Raw genomic sequence first — 13383 nt, 5'->3', positions numbered from 1 at the left:
AAGTCTGATTTGTTTGGAAGGAATTGTCTCTATGAAACTCTTCATTTCTACAAAATAAATCAAGGACTTGTTAACTGCAAAAAGAATTCATCACAGTTTCCCTATAAACGGAATTTTCCTCGATGAGTAAAAAATATTTAATAACGAGGTAAAATCCTTATGATACATTGTCTATGACTCCATCCAGTGAGCAAAGGGAGGCCTGTGTGATGGACAAATATTGAAACCCAAAGGGGCCTCTCTCTTGTCAGGCGCAGCAGAGGCTTTGGGGTGCCACCAGCTGGCTCTAACAAGAAAGCGGGCTGGTCCCTGGCGCCTGGGGGGCAGATCTGGCCCAGAGGACAGATTATGACAGTTCTTCAACCTCGGAGTACCAAAGGATCACCCGAGAGCACAGCAGGGCAGGATCCCCCACCCGCACAGGGAAAATTCCCAAGCTCCACCCCCCCACCCCCCACCCCACCCCACCCCAGCCAGGCATGCAGATTTCCAAGATCTGGAGTGGGGCTTTCAAAGAGCCAAGCCAGGGAATTCTGGGGAGGGTGCACCGGACAGCCACACTTTGAGAAGCACGGTCCCAAAGCTCCCTGCTCTCTCAGTCTTTCTGCCAGCGCCCACCTCCCCAAACCCAAAGACAGAAGCATCGCCCAGGCCCTGGGAACGAGGGGTGGAGAGAGGAATGGAGCAGGTGACAAGGAGAAGGGCGCGACGGCCGCAGCTCGTCTACGGTGGGCACACAAAGGAACCAGAGCGGTGCCCCCTCAGCCCACCTCTGCAGAGGGCATCCCGCCCAGGACGACGGGTTCCCGGCCGATCACTCCTCCCCACCCCTGCCAATCCCGCTCCTCGCCCACCCCGTCCCTGCGGCCCTCCCCCTCCGCGCTGGGCCCCACTCACCTGCGGCTCCGCGCGGGGGCGGTGGGTACCGGCTGGCCCTGGCTCTGGGCCTGGCTCTGGCCGGGCGGGGGCGCTGCTCTCTTGCGGGCGGGCTCCATGCCCGCGGGGGCCAGGCCGGGTCGCACGGCGGGGCTGCCCATGTACGGGGAGCCCGGGGGGCCCATGGGCGCCCCCTGGTGGGGCATCCGGGCTCCAGACGGCATCCCGGGGCGCTGGGTTGGGGGTGGGGGGCGGGAGCGAAGCAGAAACAGGCGCCCGCGGGTCAGACCCGGGCCCGGCTCCAGGCGCGGTGAGCTGCGTCTCCCCCACCCCAAACCCCCGGCCGGTGACCCTGATGCAGCCGGCGTGAGCGAGGGTGGGAGGGGCAGGGGCGCCGGAACCGCGCCGCTTTGGCGGAGGGGGCTTTGCGTCTCGCTGCAGGAAGCTAACTGAAGCCAGGCAACTGCACGGGGCATTGCCAGCCTCGGATTTGCGGAAGGTATCGCGAAAATGAATATTAATGGCGCCTTTCAACCTTTTCAAAAGGATGTGCACATCCCCATGCTCCTCTGTAAGACAGACGGAGCGGGTCCTTCCATCCCCACTTGACAGATGAGGCAACCGTGGCTCAAGGAGAAAGCGACCTAGCCAAGGTCACGCAGCTCCTCCCGGCAAAGGCAGCAACCGAGCGGCCAGGGCTTTCAGGTGTCTGCTGCCTCACCTGGGATGGGGTCTTAGCTCCTGCTGGGACTCCCACAGGCCCCGCTTCCCAGTCATTGCCTGCTTCCTGGGCGGTCCTGCCTCGCCTTCGCCACCCCTCCCCCCATCTCCACCCACTCTTCCCTCTGGGCTTTTGACCCCTCAGCCCCAACCCCAACCCCCTTGGGTTGGTGCCAAGCTTCCGCACCCAGGGGCTCTGGCTCCGCTGACTCAGCCCCCCCACCCATGATTTGCTCCCAAAGTCAAGGTGGGAGGAGGGGCTGGAGGCAGCAGGGAGGCTGAGGGCCCACCCCGCCAGGATCCTCTGATTGGGAGCCAGCGGGAGGTGGGCCGCCCAGAGGGCTTGGGTAGGTCAGACGCAGCCACATTTCCTCTTACATCCTTCTCTGCCTTCCTGTGGGCCTGAATCACCAGGGACGGTCCCATCACATCCTCTGCTTCCCACCCCACCCCTGTGAGGTCACAGCTCAGGGTTCGGAGTGGGCCGCGGAGGGGAGAGGAGGCAGGTATATTCCCTTGACGCTACCCAGGCGCTCAGACAGGATGCAGATGAGATGCTAATACACCCAGTGAAGTGTTTCCCAGACTTTTCAAACCCTACTTGTCCGGATTCCAGAAGAGAGCAGGAAGGGTGGGTGGGCTGGGGACTGGGACCAGTAGAGCAGCAAGATTAGGGAGCAAGGATGCCAACCCTGTGCCCTGCTATCATGGAAATGCTACCACTTTACCCCCAGGTGTGCAGCTGCCCCCGGCTCAAGGGGGAGCCCTGACCGCCGTCCCCCCCACCCCCCGCAGCTTGGGAACCCCTTCTAACTGCCAGCTCTCCCTCCAGCCCAGCACCATGCCTGACCCTGACCCCCAGCCAGCCAGCTGTCTCCGTCCATCTCTCCCCCAGGGAAACCTGCGTGCCCATGTGTGTGCCTCCCCCACCCACCTGACCCTGTCACTCACCCCTCCAGGGTGGTGGCCCAGAATGGAGCCCGGCCGGCCACTCCCCACCAGCACAGATGGGGCCTGGGAGTAGCACACTGGAGCTCACAGCCACTCAGTAACTGCAGCTCTGAGTTGGCCAAATAAAAAACCCCCACACGTGTAGGCTTTCTCCCTCCTGGATGGGCTTTTGAAAAGCGAGGGCCCCAAGCAACAAGGTGAGGACTGGTCGCCCAGCTGACCAGCACAAACACCCCCAGGAAGTCAACCCAGAGACTCCGGCTGGAGGACAGGCCTCCCCCCGCCCCCAGGAAACCCATTTCCCCTATCAGCCGCTCCCCCATTTATCAAGGTCAGTGATACTCGCTCATCTGCTGAAGAGGCCTCAGAGAGCTACAGCGGCCACCAGGGCCACCCCAGTGAAGGGCCAAGATTCTGGGGACTCTGGCCTCCCCCACTGAGGACATGCCTTCCTTGGGGTCAGGACCAAATTTGGCCACAGCAAACCTGACTGCTTCCTCTGTGCCCGGCTCCAACCCCAGCACCCGTCCCAAGCCCAGGAGCTCCCGCCTCCCCCACACAGCTGCCCTCCACACCCCTCCCGGCCTGGCCCCTGGGGCCTCTGCCTGAGGCTCCCATGCCCTCAGGTGGCCCTGGGCTCCCTCAGGTCCCCCGCGTGCCTCCCAAGCCTGCTCTTGGCAGGACAGCGCTGCCCTGCCCCTTTGGTCTCTAGGCCTCACGTCCCTGACTCCGGCCCTCCCTTCACACCTTTGAGGCATCAAGGACACCAGCTTTGGGTGGCTGAGTCAGCCAACGGGGTCCTCGGACCCCTGCCTTCGGGGTCCGTCCCTACAGAGGGCCTCTCTCTGACCCTGGTGACAGAGGCCGTCAGCAGAGCCCCAGGGCCCTCGGGAGCGGATGCAGAGATGGTTGGGCCAGAGAGCTCCCTGCTCACAGCGCCTCCAGGGCTCACCTGCTCCTTGCTCCCGACATTGGGCCAGAGACACACTCTACCGACCTCCCCGCCTGCGAACAGACAGCCCAGCCCGCCCGTGCCCCCCACCCCACCCCCACCCCCACCCCCTGGGCCGGGGTAACCCCTGGGCCCACAGGGGAGAGAACGGAAGAAAACACGTCTGGTACAGAGGGGACCCCCCCACTTGGGGGGGACAGTCCCCAAGTCCCACCCCCAGCCCCTGACAAGAGCCCATCCCCGGGCACCCATCCGCGGCCGGCCGCCTGGCGACGTGTTGGGGTGCCAGAGCGCCAGCGCAGTCCTGGGGCCGGGCCGCGGGCCGTGGCGCCCCCGCTAGCTGGTGGGAGAGCAGGAGCCCCCTCCCGGCCTCTCCCGATCATCCCTCCATTCAGCCCGAGCCAGCTCGCTCGCCCTCCCCCGCTAACTTTCCCCCACTCACCACCCCATGGACCAGAAACTCAAAAAGTTTGCTTTTCGTGGCTTTGCGCGCCCCTCCGGCAACTTCGTCCGCGGCCATCGGGGTGGGCTCAGCGGCTCCTCTCACTCTCTTTCTCTCTTCCTCTTTCTTTCCCTTTTCTGCCTTTTTTTTCCTCCAACTCTCCCCTCTGAGTCCTGCTGGGCTCTCTCACACTTCTACTCGAGCGGAGTGGGGAGGGGGCCCCTTCAGGGCTGCCCTGACGGCCCACGGCCCACGCCGCCGCCGCCCGCCCGCCGCCGCCCGCCGCCGCGGCTGCCGCATTCCTGCGCTGATAAGACAGAAATAGTCCGGCGGCGGCCCGGGGTCTGCCTGTTGACTCGGCGGGGACAGAAAAGCCTGCCTTTCCAACCCTCGTTGTCCAAACAGCGCAGATAAGCGGCAAGGCACAGCCGGCAAGCCCGGCTCCAGGGCGCTGGGCAGCGGCGCTGCAGCCGAGGCCGCCCGAGGGCCGCGGGAGGCGGCGCGGGGAGGGGACACGAGGGAGGTGGCTGGGGGGCTCGCCGGCCACCCGGCTCTCGCCACAAATAGTTTCTCGGTTAGGGAATCCGGCGGCAGAGCCAGGCAGGGAACAGTCAGTTCCAACTTTCCCCCAAGTGGCTCCTGCTGCATTTCTGAGGCCCTTTCCCCAGAGACCTGGCAGGCCAAGTAGGGAAACATTCGCTGAAAGGGATGGGGGGAGCCCGGGCCCGGACCAGGCCGCCTTCCTCCCGCGCCCGGCGGCGGCGGCAGCAGCGGCGGCTGCGGTGGGTGTGCCGGGGAGGCGGTGTCCCCTGCGTCCACAGATGTGTGCGCCCTTGTCTGCCCGCGAGTGTGTCTGCGCCCTTGTGTGGGCACGGCGGTAGCGGTGGGTGGGGATGCTTCTGTGCGCGCACAAACGCCTTCTCTGTGTGCCTCCCGCCACGGGAGCCGCGGGTGCGAGAGCGCGCGGGGGTGAGTGTGTGGCAGGACCTGGCCTGTGCCTTCCAGCTCCGTGAGAGTCTATTTCTGGGTCTGTGAGTCTTTGTTTGTCTGTGCGTGAAAGTGAGGGCCATAGGGGGTGTATTCTGGAAAAAGGGAGGTGGATCAGGCTCCTGAGAACAGGAAGAGAAAAATGTGGGGGAAGGCAAGGAGCTGGGGTGCGTGCCTGTGGATGGATGGGGCAGAGGACAAGGCAAACAGGGCCTGGTGGCCGTGGAAGGGCACGTAGGGCAGGGCACTCAGGAGACCTGGGGCTGCTGGCTATGGTAGGGCCAACCCCAGGACCCCAAAGAGAGCAGGGGCAGAGGAAGGGTTACCAGGGCGCTCCGGAGGGCTGGTGTGGTGGGGGCTGGCAGTCCCCTGGGCTAAGGAGGGACAGGAAATAGGAGGGGCAAGTCCTGAGAGCCACAGGCTGGGAGCCCTGGCACCGCCCCTGTCCCCAAAGACCACACCCCTCTCTCCTCCTCCTGCAGGAAGAGCCCCAGTGGGTCCAGGGACCACAGCGGGTCCGATTGGGACCGCGCTGTCCGAATCCAGGTGGGGGAGGGCGGTTCGCCGGAAACCTGTTTGGAGTTAGGCCGTCCAGGTCCGCCTCGCACTGCGGGAGGTCAGGACAAGGAGCCGTGGCAGTGTTCAGCATGGGGAGTCCCATCTGACTGCGCCCTGGTTTCTGTGGGGTCCCTGTGTGCTCCTGGGCCATTTGGCCACCGACTGTCAATCCCCGGAAAGGCCAGAGAGACCATGTGGTCCACGACGCCCGTCTTCTACCCCAGGCTGAACCAGGGACCTAGAGGCTCCCTTCCTACCAAGTCTCTACCCAGGTTTCACCCCAGGCCCTCACCCACAGAGCCTGGGCCCTGGGCACAGTGTGGGGCATCCGGGTGGGTGGTTCAAAGAGGCCATGAGGCTGGTCACAGGGAACCTGCTCACTAACTTCCGTAACCCCTCGCTCATTCCTATTCCTAAGCCTCTGCTCCCAATATCCTCTGCGCGGGATGCCCTCTGCCTCCCGTCTGCCTGTTCAGAGCATATGCCTCCTTCAAGGCCCAGCTCAGCCCCCGCCTGCCGAAGCCTTCCCTGGTCCTGCCCGGGTACCCAGGTCTTTCTCTTCCCCGAATGTCACTGCCACCCACCCACCCTGTGTCATCCGCTGGCATTGGGCTGACTAGGTCAGATATGCCCTGCGGGGCGTGTGTGTGAGGTCTGGTTTCCCAAATAGGCTGTGGCCCCCTGAAGCCAGGGACCAGCTTGAAGTCCCACTCTTGCCCCTGCCTGAGCACAAGGATGCCAAGTGCCCAAGTGCCTGCTAACACTTGCGACCACCCACAGCGCAGTGGCCGGTGGACGGCACTCACACTTGGCCACCTACCTGAAGGTGTGAGTCGCCATGGGCACCCTCACCTTCTGAGGGTGCTTCTGGCAGGGACATGTGCAACCACAGGCCTTAGGGGAGGTTCTGGGGGGGAGGTCAACCCCTTTAGGCTTTGTGGAAAGCAGAGTTCTGGATTCTTGGAGGTGTTTTTGGAAAAAAAGACGACAGCAGAGGTGGTGGATGGGAACCTGGGCTTAAGGTACTGGGAAGCGTGAGGGTGGGATGGCCCAGCTTTCGTGAGGGGCTTGGTCTGAGTAGTAGAGGCGCAGGACGCGTTAGACCAAGGGCTGTGGCGGAGCCTAGGAGCTAGTCTTGCTCAAGTTCATAGAGAACTTCCTCCCGGGCAGGCCCAGGCCCAGGGCCTTCCCCGGCAGCCAGCCCCTGGGAGATAGCCTCTTGCGGCACAGAATGCACACAGGCCGCGCCTCACGCACCAGGCACACACACTAATGCAAACAAACACCAGGGGACAGGAGCCACAAGGACCTGCGCTAGCGGGCACACCTTAACCAATGCCACAACGCACTGGCAAGGCCAGATTCACAAAGCCCCCGCCCGCCCGCCCGCAGACACGTTTGCACGCCCTCTGTGCAGGGGCGACCCTGGAGGGGCGGACGCAAGGGAGCTTTCAGGCCGGAGCGCCCAGGCGCCAGTGGGGGTGCCCCGCCAGGACGTCCACGTCACAAAGGCCAGGATCCCCGACCGCTCAGCGCCCCCAAAGGGCGCTCAGCAGTGCACTGCCACTTTCTCCTGCCGGGTAGGAAGACGGCCACGCAAAGCCCCGATTCCAGCTGGCAGGGGGCTTCCTCCCGGCCCCGCCCCGCGCCCAGGCCGACCGGCCCAGGCCGCGCTCCGGCCGGGACGTGCGCGTGTCCGGGCGGCCCGGAGCCGGAGTCCCCCCTGCCGTCCCCCCATCTCTCCTTCCCTCGTCGCCGAAGCACCACCGGCACCAAATGGCAAAGCGCCGCTCCCCGCGCAGGGAGAGATGTGCCGCGGCCGGCGGGACGGGCTCGTCGGCGCCCCCACCGCGCCGAGCGCCGGGGCGCGTCCCGGCCCGCGGCTGCCCCCCTCGCCCTCCCGGGCCCGGGCCGGGGCAGCGGCGGGAGCCCGGCCGGAGCCGGGTTGGGCATGCGCACTGCGGCCTCCCTGCCGGTGAAGGTCAGCCCAGGGCCTAGCTGCAGGACTGGGGCGGTGCGGGGAGCCGAGCGGGCGGAGGGATGCAGCGAGGAGACTTAACTCCTTCCCTGCGGGAAGGCGGTCACCTGGGCTGGGGCCGGCGCCCCGAGTCCCACCCTCCCGGCTTCTGTGGAGGTCCCATTACGGGGACCCCGCTCCGGGGGAGGCGAGAAGGAGGGGGGCGGGCGGGGGAGAATGTAAGAAGGAGGCCAGGAGGAGAGGGGGGAAGCTGGGGAGGCGGAGGGAGGCAGGGGAGGAACAAAGGAAAGCGGGCTGAAGGGAGGGAGCTCTTTCTGCCGCCTCCTTTTCCCTCTGCCCCCAGCAATAAAGCAGCCTTCCTTAGCAGAATGGAATTGCCCTGAAGATTAGTGAGAATGGGGTGTGTGTGTGTGTCTGTGTGTGTGTGTGTCTGTGTGTGTGTGTGTGTGTGTCTGTGTGTGTGACAGAGAGAGACAGGGAGAGAGAGAGAGCGCACGCGCGAGAGCGCGAGGGGATGGGAATGAGGTGAGACCACCGGGAGCTCTCAGGCTGAAGACCCCTGACTGCGCGGTCCTGCACTATCCATAAACCCAGCCTCCGTCTGGTTGCTAAACGCGGAGCCCAGAGGCAGCTCTGCCCTAGGCGACCTGGCCCGCTCCACCCAGGCCCAACCATGGGGCCAGGCCCAGCGCCCAGGGGTGAGCGGAGGGGAATGTGCCCCTTAACCCACACCTCTAGCCCCCAGCGGACTGGGCGCGGGCAGGCCAGACCACGGCCCAGGGGGCCGGGCGCCACGCCCTCCTCCTGCACCCCACCCCAGGCCAGCACACAGCAGCGCCGGGTACCTCTCTGGCTCTGCGGGTATCATGGTGTCTCTCTGTGTCTCTGGGAGACTTCGCTTTCCTGTGTCGGCTTTGCAAACACAAGGGAGACAAATACAATAGAAGTGAAAACAAAAACAAAGAAAAAGCAGGGCCACAAAATAATTGTGTGACCTTGGGCAAGTCATGGCCCCTGGGCTTCCTCAGGAGTAAGAGAAGGGCTTTCCTGCCCTGAAAGGCGAGGCTTCGATCAGACAGACATTGGGAGCCAAGGCAGACGGACGGGAAGGAGAGGGAGGCAGACAGGGAGGAGCCGGGCCTCGCCAAGTCAGCGGGTGCCGCTCACCCACAGGTCCCTGCCACAGCCCCAGGTGGCCCTTGCCACCATGGTGCCAGCCTCCGGGCCGGGCAAGGCCCAGCCTCGTGGTCCCAGGTGAGCAAGTGCAGGACAAAGGCCAGCCATACGAGGATGTCCTTCCTCTCTCTGCCTGTGTCTCCTCAGCCTCCGGGGCTCTGCGCCCCCCTCCCGGCCCCTCACGCATGGTCCCTGCAAACATCGGATGCGGGAGCTGCAGGTTATGGGAGGAGAGGAGCCTGAGCTGCCCCCAGGGCAGCCGGGTTTTTCTCTCTTCCCTCGTGGCCGCCATTCAGGAGGTGCCCTGGCGTAACCATTCCCGCCCAACAGCTTGTGGCTCTGTGTGCGAAAAGGAGCCACGCTGGCCTGGTCCCCATGCGGCAAAGGAGGGGTGGACACGGTGTGGTGGTGGTATGTGCTCCTGAGCAGCGCTCTAACAGCCCTGCCACCTCCTGCCGCCGAGGGGCTCCGCGTGCCTGAGCCCAGGGCTCCGCGTGGTGGGGCAGCAGTTGGAAGGAGGTCCTACGGGACCACCCCGTTCCTGCCCTTCTCCCTCTGGACCAGCCAGATACAGGGCAAATGCAAGGGGGCAAGAAGGGGGATCCGAGGCCTCGAGACTTGCAGGCTGTCAAGACGCCAAGCAGGAGCAACCCCTCCGTCCCCTGCTCCCCGAGGGCAGCAGGCGACCTCCATCCACAGGGCTGGGGGAGCCCACCCTTCCCCACCAGACCCTCTGTCTCTGGCTGGAGCCATCCCTACTGATGGCAGCCCTGCCCCTGCCATCTCCAACGCCTGAGGCTCCAGGGACAGCCTGTCCCACCTTCACGCCTACCAGCAGGCTCTGGTCCAGTCCTTGCCCTGTTCGCGGTGCGGGGAGCTTGGGACCGGATTCAGGGGCAGCGTGGTGCCTTCCTGTGGACGCCAGCTCTGCTCATGGCTGGCTACATGGCCCTGGGCGGGCTCCCTCCTCCCCAGGTGCCTTTGCTCTCATCTGCGAGCGAGACGCTGCTGCCTTACTCTGGACCTCAGAGAAGGCCGGAAGGGTCTCGGCTGGCTTGCCCAGGGAGGGACAGGGAGCTGCCCCCCATCGCCAAGCCTTGAGCATGGGCCCTGGCTCCCTGTGCTCCCTGGGCTGGGAAGACCCTTGGCTGCACTTCGTGACCAGCGTCAGGACAACGTCACGGTGACCCGACATCCCGCCCCCTCACCCTGGAAAGCTGAGGCCCCGGCGACTGCCCTGACCAGGTGGTGGGTGGGGTTTCCTTCGACCACCCGCCACATTCTGAGGTCTGGGAGGTCGCCTGAGTGGAGAAAACGGAACACAGAGAAGAATTCATCTGCGTTTCCTGGGAGACATTTATGGGGAAAGTAGCCCAAATGGCAGTGGGCAGCAGGCAGAGATAGGACATGCAGGGCAGCAGCCTAGCGACCTGGCCTCCCACGGGCCTTCAGCTCCACCCGAGTCCAGCGTGAGCCCCGCTCACCGCGTCTGAAGTGCACTCCCCCTCCGCATCCACGGGACCCAGGGCCTGACACGCCGCCTCCCGCACACCTGCCTTGGCCACCAGCCTTCCTGGGCCACGGACAGCCCCCGACTCCCCTCAACTCTGCACTCGTGGCTTCATAAGGTCCCGTGTACCCCGCTTCTGCTCCCTGCTCCCGCATGCCTGAGCCCTTCCGCTCTGTGGTCTCCCCTCAGTGACGCGTCCAATCTGCTCGGCCACTTCAGTGAACATCCCTTTTGCTTTCCTGCGACAGAATCTGGGCTCCACTCAGGATGTTTTCCTGAGCCCCCCCCCCTCCACTGACCTGCTTTGCCCCTTGGCAGCTGCCTGCAGGCTCCCAGCTTTGCATCTTACCACCCGCGCTTGCGTGTACACACACACACACACACACACACACACACACACGGTGCCTTCATTTCCTGAGGGTCCCGCTCTCTGTCACTGCCTCCAGCGTGACTGTCCCTGTCCTCTTCCGGCTGCTTTTCAGATCCTCTGGGCTCCTTGGCCACCTCTCCTGCAGCGACCCTGCCGTGCACCCAGCCCCTTATGCCAGGGCCACCTCTTGAACCCTGTCATTCGGCCCCTGCAGCCCCCACCCCCGTGCCCGCCTCAAGCACCCCGCTCTCTGACCGCTGTCTTGCGCCCAGGCCCCCAGTGCCTGTGACTCCACCGCAACCGCCAGTCCGTTTCTCTGACCCGCATCCCTCATCACAAGGACACCGTGTATAGAGTCTCTTCTTGGCAGTTATGGGGAAATACACGTAACATTAAAGGTGCCCCGCTAACCTCCCTTGCATAGGTTCATGGCTTTCGTACTGAACAGTTAAGTCCAGCTTCACCAACTCCTCCCCGGCACCCGACGGTGGCTGGAGTGACCAACACGCCCCCGCCCGGACCGGCCTCACTGTCGCTTCAGGAGCACAGACTTCAGTGGCCTCCGGCCGCCTGACCATCCCAGCCTTTCCTGGTCCGTTCACTTCCATCCCTGAATCCATTCAGACACGAGCCTTCACACCTTCTCCCTCCTCCGACCTCCGGCGCCTCCTCCCCTCCTCGCTCCCAGCTGATGCCCTTGCTTCTTGCTTTACTAGAAAATGGAAGAAACTTCTGGAGACTCCCACAACCTCCCACCTCCCAGCAGCTCTGCCCGGTTCCTATGAGGAGTCACATGGGCCCCAGCCCGGAGCCGCCTGCCCTGACCCTGGCCATCGGGGGCGTTGCTCCGGCCATGCTCCTGCACACCCCGCCACGCTCGGCTTTCCGCTCACTGCCAGGCGCCTCCAGGTGGGCAGCACGCAAGGCCTGCCGCTCCTCCGTCTGCTCATCCCAGCGGTCACCGCCCGGTTGCAGCAAAACTTCTCAAAAGAGTTGTCTCCATTCGCTGTCCTTGCTTCCCCACGTTCCCAGTCCTTCCCAGCGCATATCCTACTCACTGCCGCCAGGAAGCCTTCCGTCCGGGCCACCGATGAGGTCTGCTTCGCGCACTGGGCCATCTCTCCTCTTGGAAAAACCCTCCCTCGCCCCAGCTGTAGGGCGGCCCCTGACTGGGTCCCCTTCTGGGCTGCCCAGCTCACCTGCCTGCTCAGTGGGTGAGCCCTTTGGGGCCCAGGCCTGGGTCCTCGTCACTTCTCCACCATCACTTCCCTGGGGACCTCATCCAACATCATAGCTTTAAAGAGCTCCTGTGTGTTGACAACTACCAAAGTTTTCCTCCCACGCAGTCCCCTCTTGCGACCCGTAGGCCTGTAGGCCTGGACGCTCAGCTGTCTCCTCCTTGTCTCCACCTGGACCTTTCCCAGGCGGCTCTGCCTTCGCATCCCCACGAGGACCCTCCTGCTCTCTGCCCTGCCCCCCAACCCCCTCCCCCCGCCCTCCTGCCAACTGCTCAGGCCCGCAACCTTAGGGTGACCCTGCGATCCTGTCTCCCTCTCCAGTCCCCCATCCAATCTGAAGGCAGGTCCCACTGGCTCTGGATCCAGAATCCGGCTCGCCCGCCCCTCTCCCTGCTACCACCTGGCCCAGCCCGTGAACAGCGACTGGCTTGCTTCCAACCTGCCGCAACCGTCTGCGCTCAGCAGGGCAGCCAGAGTGGTCCTTTAAGATGCGGAGCCAGAGCACATCGCTCCTCTGCTGGAAACTCTCCCAAGGCCCCTCATCTTATTCCGGGGGAGGGCCACGTCCCTGCAGGTCCAGGGGCCAGTCCCGGCGCCCGGCGCCCTCCGTGCCCTCACCTCCTGTCGCCCCTTCACTCCCCTCTGCCCCACCTCTGGCCTCCTTGTGGCTCTCCATCCAGGCCAGGCGCTCGGCAGCCCCGGGGCCTTGTTCCTTCTGCATGGCTAACTCTCTCATGTCCCGAAGGGCTTTGTTCTAATGTCCCCTTCTCAATGGGCACAGCGTGTCCACACTATGAAAAACTCCCACCCCCTCCTTATCTCCCCACGGGGCTACACACCTGTCCCCCACTCCATGTCATCGGCTTCCTTATGACGTCAGTGTCTGCCTCCTCCTTCCCCCCGCTGGAAGGTAAGCTCCAAAAAGGCAGGGATCTTTCTGTCTTGTTCACGAGGGAATCCCAGGTAGCTGGCACGTGGTACAGATGGTGATCCCTCCGGGGTAAAAGGAGCCCATGCCAAGCCAGCTCAGGGTTTCTAGCGCCCTTCCAAATGCTGGCTGATGGTGCAGCCTGTGCCCACGTTACGGCAGGACTCCCAGTGATACTATCGTCTTAGTTTGACGAGGACTTTAGTGCTGACCTAGGACTTTTGCACACACAGCAACCTGGCAGGGACCCACAAGCTTAGGGGGTGGGACTCTTATTCTGAAGATAAGGAAAGGCGTGGTGACTTGCCTAAAGTCACGGTGCTATTACAGGTTGGGGCTGGAAATGCAAATTGGTCCCCAACCTCAAGGTCCCTGGGGTTTCTCCTTCATCCCAGGCTCTTGTGCCTCTCTGACGTCCCCATGTGGAATGCCTGCCAGCTGAGAACAGCCTCTCTCTCTCTCTCACAGGCCCCTCCACCTTCCCCAGACACTTGCCTTTTAGAGGAGAAAATCAAGATCCCCAGGGGTCTGTGCATTTAAGCTGAATTACCCTCAATTCTCTCTTAAAATTCACCCCCAAAGATCTCCAGCAGATTGGTTCAAATGCTGGGAATACAAATTCCAAGAAATCTACCATCAAGAAGTCTACCGTCGAGATGTCAAAAACAAATTGCAATGCTTTTGACGAGGTTCCTTT

At 63.8% G+C, this 13383-nt stretch overlaps 1 protein-coding gene across 3 annotated transcripts in view; it reads right to left on the bottom strand.

Annotated features, from left to right (window-relative positions):
* The window catches only part of SMARCD3 (SWI/SNF related, matrix associated, actin dependent regulator of chromatin, subfamily d, member 3), a 30404-nt gene that overhangs the window by 5191 nt on the left and 11830 nt on the right, over positions 1 to 13383 (bottom strand). For 2 of the 3 annotated variants that reach the window (XM_054593450.1, XM_054593452.1), the window contains exons 1-2: positions 3942 to 4439; positions 898 to 1109 (exon numbers count right to left, since the gene is read on the bottom strand). In XM_054593450.1, coding sequence (XP_054449425.1) covers positions 898 to 1109; positions 3942 to 4019 — 290 coding nt within the window. In that variant the 5' untranslated portion in view covers positions 4020 to 4439. Of the gene's footprint in view, positions 1 to 897; positions 1110 to 3941; positions 4440 to 13383 lie in introns of those variants that run through there. The other variant, XM_054593453.1, reaches the window with a different exon arrangement.

This window comes from Pteronotus mesoamericanus, unplaced genomic scaffold (genome assembly GCF_021234165.1).
Source record: "Pteronotus mesoamericanus isolate MK-2021 breed Mesoamerican mustached bat unplaced genomic scaffold, CSHL_Meso_final scaffold_409, whole genome shotgun sequence".
NCBI lineage: Eukaryota > Metazoa > Chordata > Mammalia > Chiroptera > Mormoopidae > Pteronotus > Pteronotus mesoamericanus.
The sequence above is the reverse complement of the archived record's forward strand: the minus strand, read 5'-3'. Positions and strand labels throughout refer to the sequence as shown.